Source organism: Carcharodon carcharias, chromosome 1 (assembly GCF_017639515.1).
Source record: "Carcharodon carcharias isolate sCarCar2 chromosome 1, sCarCar2.pri, whole genome shotgun sequence".
NCBI classification, from domain to species: Eukaryota; Metazoa; Chordata; class Chondrichthyes; order Lamniformes; family Lamnidae; genus Carcharodon; species Carcharodon carcharias.
The window spans coordinates 259191048-259217756 of NC_054467.1; the positions used below are offsets into that span (position 1 = coordinate 259191048).

General features: G+C 53.1%; 1 protein-coding gene across 1 annotated transcript in view; it reads right to left on the minus strand.

Moving 5' to 3' along the window:
• The window catches only part of emx1 (empty spiracles homeobox 1), a 344720-nt gene that overhangs the window by 312924 nt on the left and 5087 nt on the right, over positions 1 to 26709 (minus strand). The window contains exon 2 of the mRNA XM_041197362.1: positions 14842 to 15026. Coding sequence (XP_041053296.1) covers positions 14842 to 15026 — 185 coding nt within the window. The remainder of the gene's footprint in view (positions 1 to 14841; positions 15027 to 26709) is intronic.

A 26709-nucleotide genomic window follows, 5' to 3' on the forward strand; every position in this document is an offset into this window, starting at 1 on the left:
CAGAATGTAACCGTGAGTGTGGAGAGTGTAACCAAGAGTGTGGAGAGTGTAACCAAGAGTGTGGAGAGTGTAACCGAATGCATGGAGAGTGTAACCGAAAGTGTGGAGAGTGTAACCGAGAGATGGAGAGTGTAACCGAGAGATGGAGAGTGTAACCGACAGTGTGGAGAGTGTTACCACATGTGCGCACAATCTAACCGTATGTGTGTGGAGAGTGTAATCGTGTGTGCAGAGCGTGTAACGGGGAGAGTGAGGAGAGTGTAACCGAGAGTGAGGAGAGTGTAAACGTGTGTGTGGAGAGTGTAAACGTGAATGTGGAGAATGTAACCAAGAGTGTGGAGAGCGTTACCGCGTATGTGGAGAGTGTAACCGATTATGTGGAAAGTGTAACCGAGAGTGTGGAGAGTGTAACCGAGTGTGTGGAGAGTGTAAACGTGAGTGTGGAGAGTGTAACCGATTGTGTGGAAAGTGTAACCGAGTGTGTGGAGTGTGTAACCGAGTGCGTGGAGAGTTTAACTGAAATTGTGGAGAGTGTATCCGAAAGATGGAGAGTGTAACCGAGAGGAGAGTGTAACCGCGTGTGTGGAGAGTGTAAACGTGAATGTGGAGTGTGTAACTAAGAGTGTGGAGAGTGTAACCGAATGTGTGGAGAGTGTAACCGAGTGTGTGGAGAGTGTAAACGTGAGTGTGGAGAGTGTAACCGAGTGTGTGGAGAGTGTAACCAAGAGTGTGGAGAGTGTAACCGAGAGTGTGGAGAGTGTAAACAAGAGTGTGGAGCACGTAACCGTAAGTATGTAGAAGGTGTAACCGAGCATGTGGAGAGCATAACCAGGTATTTGGAGAATGTAACTGTGAGTTTGGAGAGTGTATCCGAGTTTGTGGTGAGTGTAATCGCGTGTGTGGAGAGTGTGACTGAGAATTTGGAGAGTGTAACCGAGAGTGAGAAGAGTGTAACCGAGAGTATGGAGAGTGTAACCATTTGTATGGAGAGTGTAATCCACAATGTGGAGAGTGTTACCATGTGTATGGACAGTTTAACCGTGTGGGTGGAGAGTGTAATCGCGTGTGCGGAAAGTGTAACCGAGAGGGTGGAGTGTGTAACCGAGAGTGTGGAGAGTGTAACCGAGAGGGTGGAGAGCGTAACCGAGTGTTTGAAGAGTGTAACCGTGAGTATGTAGAAAGTGTAAACGAGCTTGTGGAGAGCATAACCGAGAGTGTGGTGAGTGTAACCAAGTGTGGAGAGTGTAACTGTGAGTGTGGAGAGTGTAACCGAGTGTGTGGAGAGTGTAAACGCATTTGTGGAGAGTGTAACCGAGAGTGTGGAGAGTGTAACCGAGTACATGGAGAGTGCACCTGAAACTGTGATGAGTGTAACCGAGAGTTTGGAGAGTGTAACCGAGAGTATGGAGAGTGTAACCATTTGTATGGAGAGTGTAACCCACAATGTGGAGAGTGTTACCACGTGTGTGGACTGTTTAACCGTGTGCGTGGAGTGTGTAATCGCGCGTGTGGAGAGTCTAACCGAGTGTGTGGATACTGTAACCGAGAGTGAGGAGAGTGTAACCGAGAGTGTGGAGTGTGTAATCGAGAGGGTGGAGAGTGTAACCGAGTGTTTGGAGAGTGTAACCGTGAGTATGTAGAAAGTGTAACCGAGCCTGTGGAGAGCATAACCGAGAGTGTGGAGAGTGTAACCGAGTGTGTGGAGAGTGTAATCGCGTTTGTGGAGAGTGCAAACGAGAGTGTGGAGAGTGTAATCACATGTGTGGAGAGTATAACCGAGAGTGTAGAGAGTGTAACCAAGAGTGTGGAGAGTGTAAACAAGAGTGTGGAGAGTGTAAACAAGAGTGTGGAGCGTGTAACTGTAAGTATGTAGAAAGTGTAACCGAGCATGTGGAGAGCATAACCAGGTATTTGGAGAATGTAACTGTGAGTTTGCAGAGTGTATCCGAGTGTGTGGTGAGTGTAATCGCGTGTGTGGAGAGTGTAACCGAGTGTGTGGAGTGTGTAACCATATGTATGGAGAGTGTAACCCACAATGTGGAGAGTGTTACCACGTGTGAGGACAGTTTAATCTTGTGTGTGGAGAGTGTAATCGCATGTGCGGAGAGTGTAACCGAGTGTGTGGTGAGTGTAACCGAGAGTGATGAGAGTGTAATCGAGACTGTGGAGAGTGTAACTGAGTGTGCGGAGATTGTAACCGAGTGTGTGGAGAGCGTAACTGAGAGTGTGGAGAGTGTAACCGAGAGTGTGGAGAGTGTAACCGAGAGTGTGGAGAGTGTAACCATATGTATGGAGAGTGTAACCCACAATGTGGAGAGTGTTACCATGTGTGTGGACAGTTTAACCTTGTGAGTGGAGAGTGTAATCGCGTGTGCGGAGAGTGTAACCGAGTGTGTGGAGAGTGTAACCGAGAGTGAGGAGAGTTTAACCAAGAGTGTGGAGAGTGTAAACGATAGGGTGGAGAGTGTAACCGAGTGTTTGGAAAGTGTAACCGTGAGTGTGGAGATTGTAACCGAGAACGTGAAGAGTGTAACAGAGACTGTGGACAGTATAACCGAGAGCTTTGGGAGTGTAACCGAGTGTGTGGTGAGTGTAGCCGAGTTTGTAGAAAGTGTAACCGAGTGTGTGGAGACTGTAACCGAGAGTGGGGAGAGTTTAACTGCCTGTGTGGATAGTGTAACCAAGAGTTTGGAGAGTGTAACTGCGTGGGTGGATTGCATAAACACGTGCGTCGATAGAGTAACAGCGTGTGTGGATAGTGTAACCGCGAGTTTGGAGAGTATAACCAAGAGTGAGGAAAGTGTAACCGAGTGCGTAGACAGTGTAACTGAAAGTGTGGAGAGTGTAACCGAGAGTTTGGAGAGTGTAACCGTTTGTATGGAGAGTGTAAGCGACAGTGTGTAGAGGATAACCGAGTGTTTGGAGAATGTAACCGTGAGTGTGAGAGTTTAACCGAGTATGTGGAGAGTGCAACTATGAGTGCATAGAAAGTGTAACCAAGTGTGTGGAGAGCGTAACCGAGGGGGTGGAGAGTATAAACGAGAGGGTGGAGAGTATAACCGAGAGGGTGGAGAGTATAACCGAGAGGGTGGAGAGTATAACCGAGAGGGTGGACAGTGTAACCGAGTGTTTAGTGAATGTAACCGTGAGTGTAGAGAGTGTAACCGCGTGTGTGGAGAGTGTAACCGTGAGTGTGGAGAGCGTAACTGTGAGTGCGGAGAATGTTACCGAGAGTTAGGAGATTGTAACCACGTGTGTGGAGAATGTAACGGATTGTGTGGATAGTGTAACAGTGAGTGTGGGGCGTGTAACCGAGTGTGTGGAGAGTGTAATCGAGAGTAAGTAAAGTGTAACCGTGTGCCTAGAGTGTGTAACCGCAAGTGTGGAGAGTGTAGACGAGAGTGAGGAAAGTGTAACTGTTTGTATAGAGAGTGTAAGCGACAGTGTGTAGAGTGTTACCACGTGTGCGTAGAGTGTAACCGAGAGTGAGGGGAGTGTAACCGAGAGTGAGGAGAGTGTAACTGAGAGTGTGCAGCGTATAACCGAGAGTGTGTAGAGGATAACCGAGTGTTTGCAGAATGTAACCGTGAGTGTTGAGAGTTTAACCGAGTATGTGGAGACTGCAACAATGAGTGTATAGAAAGTGTAACCGAGTGTGTGGAGAGCGTAACCGAGAGGGTGGACAGTGTAACCGAGTGTTTAGTGAATGTAACCGTGAGTGTAGAGAGTGTAACCGTGAGTGTGGAGAGTGTAACCGAGACTGAGGAGAGTGTAACCGAGACTGAGGAGAGTGTAAACGAGAGTGTGGACAGTGTAACTGTTTGATAGAGTGTAAGCGACAGTGTGTAGAGTGTTACCACGTGTGCGTAGAGTGTAACCGAGAGTGAGGGGAGTGTAACCGAGAGTGTGCAGAGTGTAACCGAGAGTGAGGAAAGTGTGACCAAGAGTGAGTAAAGTGTAACTGAGTGCTTAGAATGTGTAACCGCAAGTGTGGAAAGTGTAAATGAGAGTGTGGAGCATGTAACAGTTTGTATGGAGAGTGTAAGCGACAGTGTGTAGAGTGTTACCACGTGTGTGGACAGATTAACCGTGTGTGTGGAGGGTGTAACCGAGAGTGAGGAGAGTGTAACCAAGTGTGTGGAGCGTGTAACCGTGAGTGTGTAGAAAGTGTAACCGAGCGTGTGGAGAGCATAACCGGGTGTTTGGAGAATGTAACTGTGAGTTTAGAGAGTGTAACCGAGTGTGTGGTGAGTGTAATCGCGTGTGTGGAGAGAGCAAACAAGAGTGTGGAGACTGTAATCACGTGTGTGGAGAGTGTAACCGAGAATTTGGAGAGTGTAACCGAGAGTGAGAAGAGTGTAACCGAGAGTATGGAGAGTGTAACCGTTTGTATGGAGAGTGTAACCGACAGGGTGGAGAGTGTATCCGCGTGTGTAGAGAGTGTAACCGAGAGTGTGGAGAGTTTACCCATTTGTATGGAGAGTGTTACCACGTGTGTGGACAGTTTAACCGTGTGTATGGAGAGTGTAATCACGTGGGGAGTGTAACTGAGAGTGAGAAGAGTACAACCGAGAGTATGCAGAGTGTATCTACGTGTATGGACAGTGTTACCGTGTGTGCGGATAATGTAATTGCATGTGTGGACAGTGTAACCGAGAGTGTGGAGAGTGTAACCAAGGGTGTGGAGAGTGTAACCGAGTGTGTGGAGAGTGTAACCAAGGGTGTGGAGAGTGTAACCGAGTGTGTGGAGAGTGTAATCGCACGTGTGGAGAGTGCGATCGAGAGTGAGGAGAGTGTTATCACGTGTGTGGAGTGTGTACCTGAGTGCGTGGAGAGTGCAAACGAAAGTGTGGAGAGTGTAACCACCTGTGTGGACAGTTTAACCGCCTGTGTGGAGAATGTAACCGAGAGTGAGGAGAGTGTAACCGATTGTGTGGAGAGTGTAACCGAGTGTGTGGACAGTGTAATCGCGGGTGCAGAGAATGTAACCGAGAATGTGGAGAGCGTAACTGAGTGTGTGGAGAGTGTAAGCGAGAGGGTGATGAATGTAACTGTGAGTGTGGAGAGTGTAACCATGAGTGTGGAGGTTCTAACCGAGTCTGTGGAGAGTGTAATCGCTCTGTACCCGGGTGTGTGGGTTCTGTACCCGGGAATTTGGGTTCTGAGTGTAACCAAGTGTTTGGAGGGTGTAAAGGAGTGTGTGGAGACTGTAAACAAGAGTGTGGAGAGTGTAACTGCGAGTGTGCAGAATGAAACCGGGTTTTTTGGAGAGTGTAACCGCCTGTGTAGAGAGTGTAACCGCGTGTGTGGAAAGCGTAAACCAGAGTGTGGAGAGTGTAACCGTGTGTGTGGAGAGTGTAACCGTGAGTGCGGAGAGTGTAACCGTAAATGTGGAGAGTGTAACCGAGAGTGTAGAGAGTATAACTGAGTTTGTAGAAAGTGTAAACAAGTGTGTGGAGTGTGTAAGCGAGTCTAGAGAGTGTAACCGCGTGAGTGGAGAGTGTAACCGTTAGCGTAAAAAGTGTAACCGAGTCTGGAGAGTGTAACTGTGATTGTGGAGAGTGTACCCGCGTGTGTGGAGAGTGTAACCAAGTGTGTAGAAAGTATAAGGTATGTGAAGTCTGTACCCGGGTGTGTGGAGTTTGTACCCGGGTGTGTGGAACCTGTACCCGGGTGTGTGGGTTGTGTACCTGGGTGTGTGAGTTCTGTACCCGGGTGTGTGGAGTCTGTACCCGGGTGTGTGGGTTCCGTACCCGGGTTTGTGGAGTCTATACCTGGGTGTGTGGGTTCTGTACCCGGGTGTGTGGGTTGTGTACCCGGGTGTGTGGGTTCTGTACCAGGGTGTGTGGGTTCTATTCCTGGGTGTTTGGAGATTGAACCCGGGTGTGTGAGTTCTGCCCCGAGTGTGTGGAGTCTGTACCCGGGTGTTTGGAGATTGTACCCGGGTGTGTGGGTTCTGTACCCGGGTGTGTGGAGTCTGTACCCGGGTATGTGGAGTCTGTACCCGGGTGTGTGGGTTCTGTACCCGGGTATGTCGAGTTTGTACCCGGGTGTGTGGAGTCTTTACCCAGGTGCGTGGATTCTGTACCCAGGTGTGTGGGTCCTGTACCCGTGTGTGTGGAGTCTGTACCCAGGTGTGTGGGTTCTGTACCCGGATGTGTGGGTTCTGTATCCGGATGTGTGGAGTTTGTACCTGGGTTTGTGGGTTCTGTAGCCGGGTGTGTGGAGTCTGTTCCTGGGTATGTTGGTTCTGTACCTGAGTGTGTGGGTTGTGTACCCGGGTGCGTGGGTTCTGTACCCATGTGTGTGGAGTCTGTACCTGGGTGTGTGTGTTCTGTACCTGGGTGTGTGGGCTCTGTACCCGGGTGTGTGTGTTCGGTACCTGGGTGTGTGGGTTGTGTACCTGGGTGTGTGGAGTCTGTACCAGGGTGTGCGGAGTCTGTACCAGGGTGTGTGGGTTGTGTACCCGGGTGTTTGGAATTTGTACCCAGCTGTGTGAGTTCTGCCCCGAGTGTGTGGAGTCTGTACCCGGCTGTGTGGAGTCTGTACCTGGGTGTGTGGAACCTGTACCCGGGTGTGCGGAGTCTGTACCCGGGTGTGCGGAGTCTGTACCCGGGTGTGTGGGTTCTGTACCTGGGTGTGTGGAGTCTGTACCCGGATGTGTGGGGTCTGTACCTGGGTGTGTGGAGTCTGTACCTGGGTGGGTGGGGTCTGTACCTGGGTGTGTGGGTTCTGTACCCGGGTGTGTGGAGTTTGTACCCGGGTGTGTGGGTTCTGTACCTGGGTGTGTGGGTTCTGTACCCGGGTGTGTGGGTTCTGTACCCGGGTGTGTGGAGTTTGTACCCGGGTGTGTGGGTTCTGTACCCGGGTGTGTGGCATCTGTACCTGGGTGTGTGGAGTTTGTACCCGGGTGTGTGGATTCTGTACCCGGGTGTGTGGGTTCTGTACCCGGATGTATAGTTACTGTACCCGGCAGTGTGGAGTCTGTACCCGGCTGTGTGGAGTTTGCACCTGGGTGTGTGGATTCTGTACCCGGGTGTGTGTTAAGTTTGTACCCGGGTGTGTGGGTTCTGTACCCGGGTGTGTGGGTTCTGTACCTGGGAGTCTGCAGTTTGTACCCGGGTGTGTGGATTCTGTACCCGGGTGTGTGGGTTCTGTACCCGGGTGTATAGTTACTGTACCCGGCAGTGTGGAGTCTGTACCCGGCTGTGTGGAGTTTGCACCTGGGTGTGTGGATTCTGTACCCGGGTGTGTGTTAAGTTTGTACCCGGGTGTGTGGGTTCTGTACCCGGGTGTGTGGGTTCTGTACCTGGGAGTCTGCAGTTTGTACCCGGGTGTGTGGAGTGTGTACCCGGGTTTGTACGTTCTGTACCCGGGTGTGTGGAGTCTGTACCCGGGTGTGTGGAGTTTGTACCCGGGTGTGTGGGTTCTGTACCCGGGTGTGTGGAGATTGTACCTGGGTGTGTGGGTCCTGTACCCGGGTGTGTGGAGTCTGTACCCGGGTGTTTGGAGTCTGTGCCTGGGTGTGTGGGTTCTGTACCCAGGTGTGTGAAGTCTGTACCTGGATGTGTAGATTCTGTACCCGGGTGTGTGGATTCTGTATCCGGGTGTGTGGGTTCTGTACCCGGGTGTGTGGGTTCTGTACCCGGGTGTGTGGGTTCTGTACCCGGGTGCTTGGAGTTTGTACCCGGTTCTGTCGAGTCTGTACCCGGGTGTGTGGAGTCTGTACCCGGGTGTGTGTGTTCTGTACCCGGGTGTGTGGGTTCTGTACCCGGGTGTGTGGGTTCTGTACCCGGGTGTGTGGGTTGTGTACCCGGGTGTGTGGAGTCTGTACCAGGGTGTGTGGGTTCTGTACCTGAGTGTTTGGAGTTTGTACCCGGGTGTGTGAGTTCTGCCTCGAGTGTGTGGAGTCTGTAGCCGGATGTTTGCAATTGGTACCCGGTTGTGTGGGTTCTGTACCCGGGTGTGTGGGTTCTGTACCCAGGCGTGTGGAGTCTGTACCCGGGTGTGTGGACTTTGTACCTGGGTGTGTGGAGATTGTACCTGGGTGTGTGGGTTCTGTACCCGGGTGTGTGGAGTCTGTGCCCGGGTGTGTGGAGTCTGTGCCCGGGTGTGTGGGTTCTGTACCTGGGTGTGTGGGTCCTGTATCCGGGTGTGTGGATTCTGTACCCGGGTGTGTGGGTTCTGTACCCGGGTATTTGGAGGTTGTACCCGGTTCTGTGGAGTCTGTACCTGGGTGTGTAGTTTCTGTACCCGGGTGTGTGGGTTCTGTACCCGTGTGTGTGGAGTCTGTACCCGGGTGTGTGGGTTCTGTACCCGGGTGTGTGCAGTTTGTACCTGGGTGTGTGCAGTTTGTACCCGGGTGTGTGGAATCTGTACCCGGGTGTGTGGAGTTTGTACCCGGGTGCGTGGCTTCTGTACCCGGGTGTGTGGAGATTGTACCTGGGTGTGTGGGTTCTGTACCCGGATGTGTGGGTTCTGCATCCGGGTGTGTGGGTTCTGTCCCTGGGAGTGTGGAGTTTGTACCCGGGTGTGTGGGTTCTGTACCCGGGTGTGTGGGTTCTGAACCTGGGTGTGTGGAGTTTGTACCCGGGTGTGTGGGTTCTGTACCCGGGTGTGTGGAGTCTGTACCCGGGTTTGTGGGTTCTGTACCCGGATGTGTGAGTTGTGTACCCGGGTGTGTGGGTTCTGTACCCGGGTGTGTGGAGTTTGTACCCGGGTGTGTGGAGTCTGTACCCGGGTTTGTGGAGTTTGTACCCGGATGTGTGGAGTCTGTACCTGGGTGTGTGGGTTCTGTACCAGGGTGTGTGGAGTCTTTACCTGGGTGTGTGGGTTCTGTACCCGGGTGTGTGGAGTTTGTACCCGGGTGTGTAGAGTCTGTACCCGGGTGTGTGGGTTCTGTACCCGGGTGTGTGGAGTTTGTACCCGGGTGTGCAGAGTCTGTTCCCGGGTGTGTGGGTTCTGTACCGGGTGTGTGGAGTCTGTACCCGGGTGTGTGGGTTCTGTACCCAGGTGTGTGGGTTCTATACCCAGGTGTGTGGGTTCTGTACCCGGGTGTGTGGAGTTTGTACCCGGGTGTGTAGAGTCTGTACCCGGGTGTGTGGGTTCTGTACCCGGGTGTGTGGGTTCTGTACCCGGGTGTGTGGAGTTTGTACCCAGGTGTGTGGGTTCTGTACCCAGGTGTGTGGGTTCTGTACCCGGGTGTGTGGGTTCTGTACCTGGGTGTGTGGGTTCTGTACCCGGGTGTGTGGAGTTTGTACCCAGGTGTGTGGGTTCTGTACCCAGGTGTGCGGGTTCTGTACCCGGGTGTGTGGGTTCTTTACCCGGGTGTGTGGAGATGGTACCCAGGTGTGTGGGTTCTGTACCCAGGTGTGTGGGTTCTGTACCCGGGTGTGTGGGTTCTGTACCCGGGTGTGTGGAGTTTGTACCCAGGTGTGTGGGTTCTGTACCCAGGTGTGTGGGTTCTGTACCCGGGTGTGTGGGTTCTGTACCTGGGTGTGTGGGTTCTGTACCCGGGTGTGTGGAGTTTGTACCCAGGTGTGTGGGTTCTGTACCCAGGTGTGTGGGTTCTGTACCCGGGTGTGTGGGTTCTTTACCCGGGTGTGTGGGTTCTGTACCCGGGTGTGTGGAGTCTGTACCTGGGTGTGTGGGTTCTGTACCCGGGTGTGTGGAGTTTGTACCCGGGTGTGTAGAGTCTGTATCCGGGTGTGTGGGTTCTGTACCCGGGTGTGTAGAGTCTGTATCCGGGTGTGTGGGTTCTGTACCCGGGTGTGTGGGTTCTGTACCCGGGTGTGTGGAGTCTGTACCTGGGTGTGTGGGTTCTGTACCCGGGTGTGTGGAGTCTGTACCCGGGTGTGTAGAGTCTGTACCCGAGTGTGTGGGTTCTGTACCCGGGTGTGTGGAGTCTGTACCCGGGTGTGTGGGTTCTGTACCCAGGTGTGTGGAGTCTGTACCCGGGTGTGTGGGTTCTGTACCTGGGTGTGTGGGTTCTGTACCCGGGTGTGTGGAGTCTGTACCCGGGTGTGTGGGTTCTGTACCTGGGTGTGTGGAGTTTGTACCCGGGTGTGTGGGTTCTGTACCCGGGTGTGTGGAGTCTGTACCCGGGTGTGAGGGTTCTGTACCCAGGTGTGTGGAGTTTGTACCCAGGTGTGTGGGTTCTGTACCCAGGTGTGTGGGTTCTGTACCCGGGTGTGTGTGTTCTGTACCCGGGTGTGTGGAGTTTGTACCCGGGTGTGTGGAGTTTGTACCCGGGTGTGTAGAGTCTGTACCCGGGTGTGTGGGTTCTGTACCCGGGTGTGTGGAGTCTGTACCCGGTTGTGTGGAGTCTGTACCCAGGTGTGTGGAGTTTGTACCCAGGTGTGTGGGTTCTGTACCCAGGTGTGTGGGTTCTGTACCCGGGTGTGTGGAGTCTGTACCCGGGTGTGAGGGTTCTGTACCCAGGTGTGTGGAGTTTGTACCCAGGTGTGTGGGTTCTGTACCCGGGTGTGTGGGTTCTGTACCCGAGTGTGTGGAGTTTGTACCCGGGTGTGTAGAGTCTGTACCCGGGTGTGTGGGTTCTGTACCCGGGTGTGTGGAGTCTGTACCCGGGTGTGTGGGTTCTGTACCCGGGTGTGTGGAGTCTGTACCCGGTTGTGTGGAGTCTGTACCCAGGTGTGTGGAGTTTGTACCCAGGTGTGTGGGTTCTGTACCCAGGTGTGTGGGTTCTGTACCCGGGTGTGTGGAGTCTGTACCCGGGTGTGAGGGTTCTGTACCCAGGTGTGTGGAGTTCGTACCCAGGTGTGTGGGTTCTGTACCCGGGTGTGTGGGTTCTGTACCCGAGTGTGTGGAGTTTGTACCCGGGTGTGTAGAGTCTGTACCCGGGTGTGTGGGTTCTGTACCCGGGTGTGTGGAGTCTGTACCCGGGTGTGTGGAGTCTGTACCCGGGTGTGTGGAGTTTGTACCCAGGTGTGTGGGTTCTGTACCCAGGTGTGTGGGTTTTGTAACCGGGTGTGTGGGTTCTGTACCCGGGTGTGTGGGTTCTGTACCCGGGTGTGTGGGTTCTGTACCCGGGTGTGTGGAGTCTGTACCCGGGTGTGTGGAGTTTGTACCCGGGTGTGTGGGTTCTGTACCCGGGTGTGTGGAGTTTGTACACAGGTGTGTGGGTTCTGTACCCAGGTGTGTGGGTTCTGTAACTGGGTGTGTGGGTTCTGTACCTGGTGTGTGGGTTCTGTACCCGGGTGTGTGGAGTTTGTACCCAGGTGTGTGGGTTCTGTACCCGGGTGTGTGGGTTCTGTACCCGGGTGTGTGGGTTCTTTACCCGGGTGTGTGAGTTCTGTACCCGGGTGTGTGGGTTCTGTACCCGGGTGTGTGGAGTCTGTACCTGGGTGTGTGGGTTCTGTACCCGGGTGTGTGGAGTTTGTACCCGGGTGTGTAGAGTCTGTACCCGGGTGTGTGGGTTCTATACCCGGGTGTGTGGGTTCTGTACCCGGGTGTGTGGGTTCTGTACCCGGGTGTGTGGGTTCTGTACCTGGGTGTGTGGAGTCTGTACCTGGGTGTGTGGGTTCTGTACCCGGGTGTGTGGAGTCTGTACCTGGGTGTGTGGGTTCTGTACCCGGGTGTGTGGAGTCTGTACCCGGGTGTGTAGAGTCTGTACCCGGGTGTGTGGGTTCTGTACCCGGGTGTGTGGAGTCTGTACCCGGGTGTGTGGGTTCTGTACCTGGGTGTGTGGGTTCTGTACCCAGGTGTGTGGGTTCTGTACCCAGGTGTGTGGGTTCTGTACCTGGGTGTGTGGGTTCTGTACCTGGGTGTGTGGGTTCTGTACCCGGGTGTGTGGGTTCTGTACCTGGGTTTGTGGGTTCTGTACCCGGGTGTGTGGAGTCTGTACCCGGGTGTGTGGGTTATGTACCCGAGTGTGTGGAGTCTGTACCTGGGTGTGTGGCTTCTGTACCTGGGAGTGTGGGTTCTGTACCCGGGTGTGTGGGTTCTGTACCTGGGTGTGTGGGTTCTGTACCCGGGTGTGTGGGTTCTGTACCCGGGTGTGTGGGTTCTGTACCCGGGTGTGTGGAGTTTGTACCCAGGTGTGTGGGTTCTGTACCCAGGTGTGTGGGTTCTGTACCCGGGTGTGTGGGTTCTGTACCTGGGTGTGTGGGTTCTGTACCCGGGTGTGTGGGTTCTGTACCCGGGTGTGTGGAGTTTGTACCCAGGTGTGTGGGTTCTGTACCCAGGTGTGTGGGTTCTGTACCCGGGTGTGTGGGTTCTTTACCCGGGTGTGTGGAGTTTGTACCCAGGTGTGTGGGTTCTGTACCCAGGTGTGTGGGTTCTGTACCCGGGTGTGTGTGTTCTGTACCCGGGTGTGTGGAGTTTGTACCCAGGTGTGTGGGTTCTGTACCCAGGTGTGTGGGTTCTGTACCCGGGTGTGTGGGTTCTGTACCTGGGTGTGTGGGTTCTGTACCCGGGTGTGTGGAGTTTGTACCCAGGTGTGTGGGTTCTGTACCCAGGTGTGTGGGTTCTGTACCCGGGTGTGTGGGTTCTTTACCCGGGTGTGTGGGTTCTGTACCCAGGTGTGTGGGTTCTGTACCCGGGTGTGTGGAGTCTGTACCCGGGTGTGTGGAGTTTGTACCCGGGTGTGTACAGTCTGTATCCGGGTGTGTGGGTTCTGTACCCGGGTGTGTGGGTTCTGTACCCGGGTGTGTGGAGTCTGTACCTGGGTATGTGGGTTCTGTACCCGGGTGTGTGGGTTCTGTACCCGGGTGTGTAGAGTCTGTACCCGGGTGTGTGGGTTCTGTACCCGGGTGTGTGGAGTCTGTACCCGGGTGTGTGGAGTCTGTACCTGGGTGTGTGGGTTCTGTACCCGGTTGTGTGGAGTCTGTACCCGGGTGTGTGGGTTCTGTACTTGGGTGTGTGGAGTTTGTACCCGGGTGTGTGGGTTCTGTACCCGGGTGTGTGGAGTCTGTACCCGGGTGTGAGGGTTCTGTACCCAGGTGTGTGGAGTTTGTACCCAGGTGTGTGGGTTCTGTACCCAGGTGTGTGGGTTCTGTACCCGGGTGTGTGGGTTCTGTACCCGGGTGTGTAGAGTCTGTACCCGGGTGTGTGGGTTCTGTACCCGGGTGTGTGGAGTCTGTACCCCATTGTGTGGAGTCTGTACCCAGGTGTGTGGAGTTTGTACCCAGGTGTGTGGGTTCTGTACCCAGGTGTGTGGGTTCTGTACCCAGGTGTGTGGGTTCTGTACCCGGGTGTGTGGAGTCTGTACCCGGGTGTGAGGGTTCTGTACCCAGGTGTGTGGAGTTTGTACCCAGGTGTGTGGGTTCTGTACCCTGGTGTGTGGGTTCTGTACCCGGGTGTGTGGAGTTTGTACCCAGGTGTGTGGGTTCTGTACCCAGGTGTGTGGAGTTTGTACCCAGGTGTGTGGGTTCTGTACCCTGGTGTGTGGGTTCTGTACCCGGGTGTGTGGGTTCTGTACCCGGGTGTGTGGAGTTTGTACCCGGGTGTGTAGAGTCTGTACCCGGGTGTGTGGGTTCTGTACCCGGGTGTGTGGAGTCTGTACCCGGGTGTGTGGGTTCTGTACCCGGGTGTGTGGTTTCTGTACCCGGGTGTGTGGAGTTTGTACCCAGGTGTGTGGGTTCTGTACCCAGGTGTGTGGGTTCTGTACCCAGGTGTGTGGGTTCTGTAACCGGGTGTGTGGGTTCTGTACCCGGGTGTGTGGGTTCTGTACCCGGGTGTGTGGAGTCTGTACTCGGGTGTGTGGAGTCTGTACCCGGGTGTGTGCAGTTTGTACCCAGGTGTGTGGGTTCTGTACCCGGGTGTGTGGGTTCTGTACCCGGGTGTGTGGAGTTTGTACACAGGTGTGTGGGTTCTGTACCCAGGTGTGTGGGTTCTGTAACCGGGTGTGTGGGTTCTGTACCTGGGTGTGTGGGTTCTGTACCCGGGTGTGTGGAGTTTGTACCCAGGTGTGTGGGTTCTGTACCTGGGTGTGTGGGTTCTGTACCCGGGTGTGTGGGTTCTTTACCCGGGTGTGTGGGTTCTGTACCCGGGTGTGTGGGTTCTGTACCCGGGTGTGTGGAGTTTGTACCTGGGTGTGTAGAGTCTGTACCTGGGTGTGCGGGTTCTATACCCGGGTGTGTGGGTTCTGTACCCGGGTGTGTGGAGTCTGTACCCGGGTGTGTGGAGTCTGTACCCGGGTGTGTGGAGTTTGTACCCAGGTGTGTGGGTTCTGTACCCAGGTGTGTGGGTTCTGTACCCGGGTGTGTGGAGTTTGTACCCAGGTGTGTAGGTTCTGTACCCAGGTGTGTGGGTTCTGTAACCGGGTGTGTGGGTTCTGTACCTGGGTGTGTGGGTTCTGTACCCGGGTGTGTGGAGTTTGTACCCAGGTGTGTGGGTTCTGTACACAGGTGTGTGGGTTCTGTACCCGGGTGTGTTGGTTCTTTACCCGGGTGTGTGGAGTCTGTACCCGGGTGTGTGGGTTCTGTACCCGGGTGTGTGGGTTCTGTACCTGGGTGTGTGGAGTCTGTACCTGGGTGTGTGGGTTCTGTACCCGGGTGTGTGGAGTCTATACTTGGGTGTGTGGGTTCTGTACCCGGGTGTGTGGGTTCTGTACCCGGGTGTGTGGGTTTTGTACCCGAGTGTGTGGAGTCTGTACCTGGGTGTGTGGGTTCTGTACCCGGGTGTGTGGAGTCTATACCTGGGTGTGTGGGTTCTGTACCCGGGTGTGTGGAGTCTATACTTGAGTGTGTGGGTTCTGTACCCGGGTGTGTGGAGTCTATACTTGGGTGTGTGGGTTCTGTACCCGGGTGTGTGGAGTCTGTACCTGGGTGTGTGGAGCCTTTGCCAAGCCTGGGGCTGGGTCGCCTGCTCTCAGATGGTTACCTGGGTTTCTGAAAGGCTCAGGTTGCTCGCTAGTTGCTTTCTCTCGGCTCCCACCACGTAGTGATTCTTCTCAAAGGCTCTCTCCAAGCGGAGAAGCTGGGATGGGGAGAATGCTGTGCGAATCCTCTTCGGTTTCCTGGCGAAGGGGCCATGCAGTAACATGGACTCGTGTGCAGCATCAGATCCTGCGAGGGAGACATGAGTAATCAGTCCAGGGCAAACCCGAGCAGCGACCACTCCCAGAATAACCACCAGAACCGAAAATATCCCCCCCTCTTCCAACAGGGACCATCCACAAACCACCGCCCCCCCCCACCCCGTCTCCCTGTAACCGGAATATTCACAACCCCCACCCCCCCACCGCCAACCCCGTCTCCCTGTAACCGGAATATTCACAACCCCCACCCCCCCACCGCCAACCCCGTCTCCCTGTAACCGGAATATTCACAACCCCCACCGCCAACCCCGTCTCCCTGTAACCGGAATATTCACAACCCCCACCCCCCCACCGCCAACCCCGTCTCCCTGTAACCGGAATATTCACAACCCCCACCGCCAACCCCGTCTCCCTGTAACCGGAATATTCACAACCCCCACCGCCAACCCCCTCTCCCTGTAACCGGAATATTCACAACCCCCACCGCCAACCCCGTCTCCCTGTAACCGGAATATTCACAACCCCCACCCCCCCACCGCCAACCCCGTCTCCCTGTAACCGGAATATTCACAACCCCCACCCCCCCACCGCCAACCCCGTCTCCCTGTAACCGGAATATTCACAACCCCCCCCCCCACCCCGTCTCCCTGTAACCGGAATATTCACAACCCCCACCCCCCCACCGCCAACCCCCTCTCCCTGTAACCGGAATATTCACAACCCCCACCCCCCCACCCCGTCTCCCTGTAACCGGAATATTCACAACCCCCACCGCCAACCCCGTCTCCCTGTAACCGGAATATTCACAACCCCCCCCCCCACCCCGTCTCCCTGTAACCGGAATATTCACAACCCCCCCCCCCCACCCCGTCTCCCTGTAACCGGAATATTCACAACCCCCCCCCCCACCCCGTCTCCCTGTAACCGGAATATTCACAACCCCCCCCCCCCACCCCGTCTCCCTGTAACCGGAATATTCACAAACACCCCCCACCCCGTCTCCCTGTAACTGGAATATTCACAAAACCCCCCCCACCCCGTCTCCCTGTAACTGGAATATTCACAAAACCCCCTCCATCCCTGTAACTGAAATAGTCACAAACCCCTCTCCCTGTAACTAAAATATTCACAAACCACCACCCCCCCTCCCTGTAACTGGAATAGTCACAAACCCCTCTCCCTGTAACTAAAATATTCACAACCCCCCCCCCACCCCCTCTCCCTGTAACTGGAATAGTCACAAAGCCCCCCACCCCCCACAACCCTGTAATGGAATAGTCACGAAAACCCCTCTCCCTGTAACTGCAATAGTCACAAACCAGCCACCCCTCCGAATAAGTGGAATAGTCACAAACCCCCCCCTCTCCCTGTAACTGGAACAGCCACAAACTCCCACCTTTCCCTGTATCTGGAATAGTCATGAAAACCCCTCTCCCTGTAACTGGAATAGTCACAAACCAGCCACCCCTCCCAATAAATGGAATAGTCACAAACCCTCCGCCTGCCTGTAACTGGAATAGTCACAAACCCACCCCCCTCCCTATAACTGGAATAGTCACAAACCAGCCCCACCCCCCTCCCTGTAACGGGAACAGCCACAAACTCCCACCTTTCCCTGTATCTGGAATAGTCATGAAAACCCCCCTCCCTGTAACGGGAACAGTCACAACCACCCCCTCCCCTCCCTGTAACTGGAATATTCACAAACCCCCTCCTCCCTGTAACTGGAATATTCACAAACCCCCTCCCTGTAACTGGAATATTCACAAACCCCCTCCCTGTAACTGGAATATTCACAAACCCCCTCCTCCCTGTAACTGGAATATTCACAAACCCCCTCCCTGTAACTGGAATATTCACAAACCCCCTCCCTGTAACTGGAATATTCACAAACCCCCTCCCTGTAACTGGAATATTCACAAACCCCCTCCCTGTAACTGGAATATTCACAAACCCCCTCCCTGTAACTGGAATATTCACAAACCCCCTCCCTGTAACTGGAATATTCACAAACACCCTCCCTGTAACTGGAATATTCACAAACCCCCTCCTCCCTGTAACTGGAATATTCACAAACCCCCTCCCTGTAACTGGAATATTCACAAACCCCCTCCCTGTAACTGGAATATTCACAAACACCCTCCCTGTAACTGGAATATTCACAAACCCCTCTCCCTGTAACTGGAATATTCACAAAACCCCCTCCCTGTAACTGGAATATTCACAAACCCCCTCCCTGTAACTGGAATATTCACAAACCCCCTCCCTGTAACTGGAATATTCACAAACCCCCTCCTCCCTGTAACTGGAATATTCACAAACCCCCTCCCTGTAACTGGAATATTCACAAACACCCTCCCTGTAACTGGAATATTCACAAACCCCCTCCCTGTAACTGGAATATTCACAAACACCCTCCCTGTAACTGGAATATTCACAAACCCCCTCCCTGTAACTGGAATATTCACAAACCCCCTCCCTGTAACTGGAATATTCACAAACACCCTCCCTGTAACTGGAATATTCACAAACCCCCTCCCTGTAACTGGAATATTCACAAACCCCCTCCCTGTAACTGGAATATTCACAAACCCCCTCCCTGTAACTGGAATATTCACAAACACCCTCCCTGTAACTGGAATATTCACAAACCCCCTCCCTGTAACTGGAATATTCACAAACCCCCTCCTCCCTGTAACTGGAATATTCACAAACCCCCTCCTCCCTGTAACTGGAATATTCACAAACCCCCTCCTCCCTGTAACTGGAATATTCACAAACCCCCTCCCTGTAACTGGAATATTCACAAACCCCCTCCTCCCTGTAACTGGAATATTCACAAACCCCCTCCCTGTAACTGGAATATTCACAAACCCCCTCCTCCCTGTAACTGGAATATTCACAAACCCCCTCCCTGTAACTGGAATATTCACAAACCCCCTCCTCCCTGTAACTGGAATATTCACAAACCCCCTCCTCCCTGTAACTGGAATATTCACAAACCCCCTCCCTGTAACTGGAATATTCACAAACCCCCTCCCTGTAACTGGAATATTCACAAACCCCCTCCCTGTAACTGGAATATTCACAAACCCCCTCCCTGTAACTGGAATATTCACAAACCCCCTCCCTGTAACTGGAATATTCACAAACCCCCTCCCTGTAACTGGAATATTCACAAACCCCCTCCCTCCCTGTAACTGGAATATTCACAAACCCCCTCCTCCCTGTAACTGGAATATTCACAAAACCCCCTCCTCCCTGTAACTGGAATATTCACAAAACCCCCTCCTCCCTGTAACTGGAATATTCACAAACCCCCTCCCTCCCTGTAACTGGAATAGTCACAAACCGCCTCCTCCCTGTAACTGGAATATTCACAAACCCCCTCCCTGTAAGTGGAATATTCACAAACCCCCTCCCTCCCTGTAACTGGAATAGTCACAAACCCCCTCCCTGTAACTGGAATATTCACAAACCCCCTCCCTCCCTGTAACTGGAATATTCACAAACCCCCTCCTCCCTGTAACTGGAATATTCACAAACCCCCTCCTCCCTGTAACTGGAATATTCACAAACCCCCTCCCTCCCTGTAACTGGAATATTCACAAACCCCCTCCCTCCCTGTAACTGGAATAGTCACAAACCCCCCTCCCTGTAACTGGAATATTCACAAACCCCCTCCCTCCCTGTAACTGGAATAGTCACAAACCCCCTCCTCCCTGTAACTGGAATATTCACAAACCCCCTCCCTGTAACTGGAATATTCACAAACACCCTCCTCCCTGTAACTGGAATATTCACAAACCCCCTCCCTCCCTGTAACTGGAATATTCACAAACCCCCTCCTCCCTGTAACTGGAATATTCACAAACCCCCTCCTCCCTGTAACTGGAATATTCACAAACCCCCTCCCTCCCTGTAACTGGAATATTCACAAATCCCCTCCCTGTAACTGGAATATTCACAAACCCCCTCCTCCCTGTAACTGGAATATTCACAAACCCCCTCCTCCCTGTAACTGGAATATTCACAAAACCCCCTCCTCCCTGTAACTGGAATATTCACAAACCCCCTCCCTCCCTGTAACTGGAATAGTCACAAACCCCCTCCCTGTAACTGGAATATTCACAAACCCCCTCCCTGTAACTGGAATATTCACAAACCCCCTCCCTGTAACTGGAATATTCACAAACCCCCTCCCTGTAACTGGAATATTCACAAACCCCCTCCCTGTAACTGGAATATTCACAAACCCCCTCCCTGTAAGTGGAATATTCACAAACCCCCTCCTCCCTGTAACTGGAATATTCACAAACCCCCCCTCCCCTCCCTGTAAGTAGAATAGTCACAAATCCACCCCTCCCTGTAACTGGAATATTCACAAACCCCACCCCCCCCCACCTGTAACTGAAATAGTCACAACACCCCCCCCCCACCCCACCACCGCTACCTGTAACTGGAATAGTCACAAACACCCCCCACCCCCTCAAATCCCCGTAACTGGAATATTCACAAACCCCACCGCCGCCCCCCCCCCCTCCCCGTAACTGGAAGAGTCACAAACCCCCCTTCCTTTAATGGAATAGTCACGAAAACCCCTCTCCATTTAACTGCAATAGTCACAAACCACCCTCCCTATAACTGCAATAGTCACAAACCAGCCACCCCTTCCAATAAATGGAATAGTCACAAACATCCTCCTCCCTGTAACTGGAATATTCATAACCCCCCCCACTCCTTGTAACTGGAATAGTCCCAACTCCCCCCACCCACCCACCCCACCTCCCTGTAACTAGAATAATCACAACCCCCCTCCCTCCCTCTAATTGGAATATTCACAAACACCCTCCTCCCTGTAACTGGAATATTCACAAACCCCCCTCCCTGTAACTGGAATATTCACAAACCCCCTCCTCCCTGTAACTGGAATATTCACAAACCCCCTCCCTGTAACTGGAATATTCACAAACCCCCTCCCTGTAACTGGAATATTCACAAACCCCCTCCCTGTAACTGGAATATTCACAAACCCCCCTCCCTGTAACTGGAATAGTCACAACCCCCACCCACACCCTCCCTGTAACTGGAATATTCACAAACCCCCTCCCTGTAACTGGAATATTCACAACCCCCACCCACACCCTCCCTGTAACTGGAATATTCACAAACCCCCCTCCCTGTAACTGGAATATTCACAACCCCCCTCCCTGTAACTGGAATATTCACAAACCCCCCCCCCTCCCTGTAACTGGAATATTCACAAACCCCTCTCCCTGTAACTGGAATATTCACAAACCCCCCCCCCTCCCTGTAACTGGAATATTCACAAACCCCCCCCCCTCCCTGTAACTGGAATATTCACAAACCCCTCTCCCTGTAACTGGAATATTCACAACCCCCCCTCCCTGTAACTGGAATATTCACAACCCCCCCTCCCTGTAACTGGAATATTCACAACCCCCCCTCCCTGTAACTGGAATATTCACAAACACCCCTCCCTCCCTGTAACTGGAATATTCACAAACCCCCTCCCTCCCTGTAACTGGAATATTCACAAACCCCCCCCCCTCCCTGTAACTGGAATATTCACAAACCCCTCTCCCTGTAACTGGAATATTCACAACCCCCCCTCCCTGTAACTGGAATATTCACAACCCCCCCTCCCTGTAACTGGAATATTCACAACCCCCCCTCCCTGTAACTGGAATATTCACAAACACCCTCCCTGTAACTGGAATATTCACAAACACCCCCCCTCCCTGTAACTGGAATATTCACAAACACCCTCCCTGTAACTGGAATATTCACAAACACCCTCCCTGTAACTGGAATATTCACAAACCCCCTCCCTGTAACTGGAATATTCACAAACCCCCCCTCCCTGTAACTAGAATAGTCACAACCCCCTCCCTCCCTGTAACTAGAATAGTTACAACCCCCCTCCCTGTAACTGGAATATTCACAACCCCCCCCCCCACCCCACCTCCCTGTAACTGGAATATTCACAACACCCCCCCCCCTCCCTGTAACTAGAATAGTCACAACCCCCCTCCCTCCCTGTAACTACAATAGTCACAACCACCACCCACCACCCCCCCCCCCCTCCCTGTAACTGGAATATTCACAAACCCCTCTCCCTGTAACTGGAATATTCACAACCCCCCCTCCCTGTAACTAGAATAGTCACAACCCCCCTCCCTCCCTGTAACTACAATAGTCACAACCCCCCTCCCTGTAACTACAATAGTCACAACCCCCCCTCCCTGTAACTACAATAGTCACAACCACCCTCCCTCCCTGTAACTACAATAGTCACAACCCCCCTCCCTCCCTGTAACTACAATAGTCACAACCCCCCCTCCCTGTAACTACAATAGTCACAACCCCCCTCCCTCCCTGTAACTACAATAGTCACAACCCCCCCTCCCTGTAACTACAATAGTCACAACCCCCCTCCCTCCCTGTAACTACAATAGTCACAACCCCCCTCCCTCCCTGTAACTACAATAGTCACAACCCCCCTCCCTCCCTGTAACTACAATAGTCACAACCCCCCTCCCTCCCTGTAACTAGAATAGTCACAACCCCCCTCCCTCCCTGTAACTACAATAGTCACAACCCCCCTCCCTCCCTGTAACTACAATAGTCACAACCCCCCTCCCTCCCTGTAACTAGAATAGTCACAACCCCCCTCCCTCCCTGTAACTACAATAGTCACAACCCCCCTCCCTCCCTGTAACTAGAATAGTCACAACCCCCCTCCCTCCCTGTAACTACAATAGTCACAACCCCCCTCCCTCCCTGTAACTAGAATAGTCACAACCCCCCTCCCTCCCTGTAACTACAATAGTCACAACCCCCCTCCCTGTAACTGGAATATTCACAACTACCCCCCCACCACCTCCCTGTAACTAGAATAGTCACAACCACCCCCCCCCCCCCCCCCACCTCCCTGTAGCTAGAATAGTCACAACCCCCCTCCCTCCCTATAACTGGAATATTCACAAACAGTCCCCTACCCATAACTGGAATAGTCACAAACACCCCTCCCTGTAACTGGAATAGTCACAGACACCCCCCCCTCCCTGTAACTGGAATAGTCACAAACACCCCCCCCTCCCTGTAACTGGAATAGTCACAAACACCCCTCCCTGTAACTGGAATAGTCACAAACACCCCCCCCTCCCTGTAACTGGAATAGTCACAAACCCCCCCTCCCTGCAACTGGAATAGTCATAAACCCCCTCCCTGTAACTGGAATAGTCACAAACCAACCCCCCCCCCACCCCTGTAACTGGAATAGTCACAAACCAACCCCCCCCCCCACCCCTGTAACTGGAATATTCACAACCCCCCCTCCCTGTAACTAGAATAGTCACAACCCCCCCTCCCTCCCTGTAACTACAATAGTCACAACCCCCCTCCCTCCCTGTAACTAGAATATTCACAACCCCCCCTCCCTGTAACTAGAATAGTCACAACCCCCCTCCCTCCCTGTAACTACAATAGTCACAACCCCCCCTCCCTGTAACTGGAATATTCACAACTACCCCCCCCCACCACCTCCCTGTAACTGGAATAGTCACAAACACCCCTCCCTGTAACTGGAATAGTCACAAACCCCCCCTCCCTGCAACTGGAATAGTCATAAACCCCCCTCCCCTCAGCCTGTATCTGGAATAGTCACAACACCACCACCCACCCCGCCCCCCCCCCAACCACCTGTAACTGGAAGCGTCACAAACCCCACAACCCTACACATCCCTTTAATAGAATAGTCACGAAAACTCCTCTCCCTGTAACTGCAATAGTCAAAAACCAGCCACCCCTCCCTGTAACTGGTATATTCACAATCCCCACCCCCCCCCCTTCCTGTAACTGGAATAGTCACAAACACTCCCCCACCCCCTCCACTGTAACTGGAAGCGTCACAACCCACCCCCCCCCCCCTCCCTTTAATGGAATACTCACAAACCCACCTTCTCTCTGTAACTGGAATTTTCACAAACCCCACCCCCCTCCCTGTAACTGGAATTTTCACAAACCCCACCCCCCTCCCTGTAACTGGAATAGTCACAAACCCCACCCCCCTCCCCCACTCCCTGTAACTGGAAAAATCATAACCACCATCGCACCACCACACCCCACCCCACCCCCCTCACCACCCAGCGCCCCACCACACAGCAACTGGAATAACCACAAAGCACCCTCCCCCTCCCTGCAAATGGAATAGTCACAAAACACTGCCCCCCCCTCCCCATAACTGGTATAGTCACAAACCCCCCACTCCAACCCGTAACTGGAATAGTCACAAACCTCCCACCCCCTCCCTGTAACTGGTATAGTCACAACACCCCGCCCCCCCCAGCCCCCCTCCCTGTAGCTGGAATAGAAACAAATCAGGCCGCACCCCCCCCCCCCCCCCCCGCTTCTATGAAATATTCACAAACACCCCCCCCCCCCCCCCCTTCCCTCTAACTGGAATAGTCACAAACACTACCCCCCCTCTCCCTGTAACTGGAATAGTCACAAACACATCCCCCTTCGCTGCAATTGGAATAGTCAAAAACCACCCCAGACACCCCTCCCATTTTGAAATAGTCTCAACCCACCCCACACCATGTAACTGGAAAGTCACAAACCCCACCCCCCTCCCTGTAATTGGAATAGTCACAAACCAGCAAACGCACCGCCCCCCCCCCCGCCCCCCGCTGCAACTGGAATAATCACAAAACAGCAACCCCCCCCTTCCCAGTAACTGGAATGTTCACAAACCCCACTCCCTGTAACAGGAATAGTCTCAAACCCCCCACATCCTGTAACTGGAATATTCACAAACCACACCACCCCCCCCTCTTCCCTATAATTGGAATAGTCACAAACCATCCCCACCCCCCTGTATTTTGGAATAGTCTCAAAGCCCCCGCTCCCGGTAACACAAATATTCACAACCCACCCCACACCATGTAACTGCAATAGTCACAAACCCGCACCCCACCCCCCCCACCCCCCCCCCCAATCCTGTAACTGGAATAGAAACAAATCGCACTACCACCACCAGCGCCCCCCGTACCTGGAATATTCACAAACTTCCCCCCCCTCCCTGTAACAGGAGTAGTCACAATCACCCCCCACTCCCTGTAAGTGGAATGTTCACAAACCACAACCCCCCTTCCCTATAATTGGAATAGTCACAAACCACCCCCTCCCCACCCCTGTACCTGAAATAGTCACAAACCACACCCCCCCCTCCCTTTAACTGGAATATTCACAAACCAACCCCCCCACCCCCGCCCCCCCACCTTCCCTGTAACTGGAATAGTCACAAACCATCCCCACCTCCCTGAGGTTTGGAATAGTCTCAAAGCCCCTCCCAGTGACACAAATACTCACAACCCACCCCACACCACGTAACTGCAATAGTCACAAACCCGCCCACCCCTCCCTGTAACCGGAATGGAAACAAATCACGCGCCCCCCCACCCCCCCCCACTCCCCCGTACCTGGAATATTCACAAACTTCCCCTCCTCCCTGTAACAGGATTAGTCACAAACCTCCCCGCCCCCCCCCCCCCGCCTCACTGTAACTGGAATAGTCACAACCCGCCCCCCCCTCCCTGTAACTGGAATAGAAACAAATCACACCCCCCCCCCTCTCCCCTGTACCTGGAATATTCACAAACTTTCCCCCCTCCCTGTAACTGGAATAGTCACAAACCACCCCCCCCCCCCCCCTCACCCTGTAACTGGAATAGACACAAACCCACCCCCTCCCACCCTGTAACTGGAATAGTCCCAACACCCCCCCCCCTTCCCTGTAACTGGAATCGTCACAAACCCATAAGACCATAAAACCATAAGACATAGGAGCAGAAATTAGGCCATTCGGCCCATCGAGTCTGCTCCGCCATTCAATCATGGCTGATAAGTTTCGCAACCCCATTCTCCCACCTTCTCCCTGTAACCTTTGATCCCCTGACCAATCAAGAACCTATCTATCTCGGTCTTAAATACACTCAGTGACCTGGCCTCCACAGCCTTCTGTGGCAATGAATTCCATAGATTCACCACTCTCTGGCTAAAGAAGTTTCTCCTCATCTCTGTTCGAAAAGGTCTTCCCTTTATTCTGAGGCTGTGCCCTCGGGTCCTAGTCTCTCCTACTAATGGAAACATCTTCCCCACGTCCACTCTATACAGGCCTTTCAGTATTCTGTAAGTTTCAATCAGATCCCTCCCCTCATCCTTCTAAACTCCATCGAGTATAGACCCAGAGTCCTCAAACGTTCCTCATATGTCAAGCCTTTCATTCCAGGGATCATTCTCGTGAACCTCCTCTGGACCCTCTCCAGGGTCAGCACATCCTTCCTGAGATACGGGGCCCAAAATTGCTCACAATATTCTAAATGTGGTCTGACCAGAGCCTTATAAAGCCTCAGCAGCACATCTCTGCTTTTATATTCTAGTCCTCTTGAAATAAATGCCAACATTGCATTTGCCTTCCTATCTACCAGCTCAACCTGCAAGTTAACCTTAAGAGAATCCTGGACTAGGACTCCCAAGTCCCTTTGCACTCCAGATTTCTGAATTCTCTCCCCATTTAGAAAATAGTCCATGCCTCTATTCTTCCTACCAAAGTGCATGACCTCACACTTCCCCACGTTGTATTCCATCTGCCATCTGAATAGTCAGAAAGGCTAAACTGGAGTTTACTGGATGGAGTTTAGAAGGATGAGGGGGGATCTGATTGAAACTTACAGAACACTGAAAGGCCTGGATAGAGTGGACGTGGGGAAGATGTTTCCATTAGTAGGAGAGACTAGGAGCCGAGGGCACTGCCTCAGAGTAAAGGGAAGACCTTTTAGAACAGAGATGAGGAGAAACTTCTTTAGCCAGAGAGCGGTGAATCTATGGAATTCATTGCCACAGAAGGCTGTGGAGGCCAGGTCATTGAGTGTATTTAAGACCGAGATAGATAGGTTCTTGATTGGTAAGGGGATCCAAGGTTACAGGGAGAAGACAGGAGAATGGGGTTGAGAAACTTATCAGCCATGATTGAATGGCGGAGCAGACTCGATGGGCCGAATGGCCTAATTTCTGCTCCTATGTCTTATGGTCTTATGGTCTAACTCCCACCACCCCCTCCCTGTAACTGGAATAGTCACAAACAGCCCCACCCCCCCATCCCTGTAACTGGAATAGTCACAACCACCCCCCCCCCCCCACCTTAACTGGAATAGTCACAACCCCTCCCCCCATAACTGGAATAGTCACAAACCACCGCCCCCCCCCACCCCCTGTAACTTTAATTTACTCAGCGCTGTCCTTTTCTGCTCTTTATTTCCCTTCTCGTTTTGTTTCTCCTTCCCCGCATTTTCACACTCACCCTCTGAATTTATTCCGATTTTGTCTTTAATGTTTCCTCTTGTTCCTTTTTCTGCCCCTCATTTCCCTCCCTCACACACATTCTCTCTCAATTCTCTCTCTCTCTCTCTCTCTCTTCCTCGCTCTCCCCCCTTTTTCCTTTGATATTCCGCAGTTGTTTATTTATTTATTTTGTTGTAAGTCTTTCCACACCTCAATGCCTGGCAAGAATTTAGTTAAGGTTTCCTTTTCTAAACGCTGCTTCGCCGTTAAGTCGGCAAGAAAGGGCTGCTTACCTTCCAGCTCCCACCTTGCCCATTGCCCAGGGTTTTAATGACGCCTGGTAA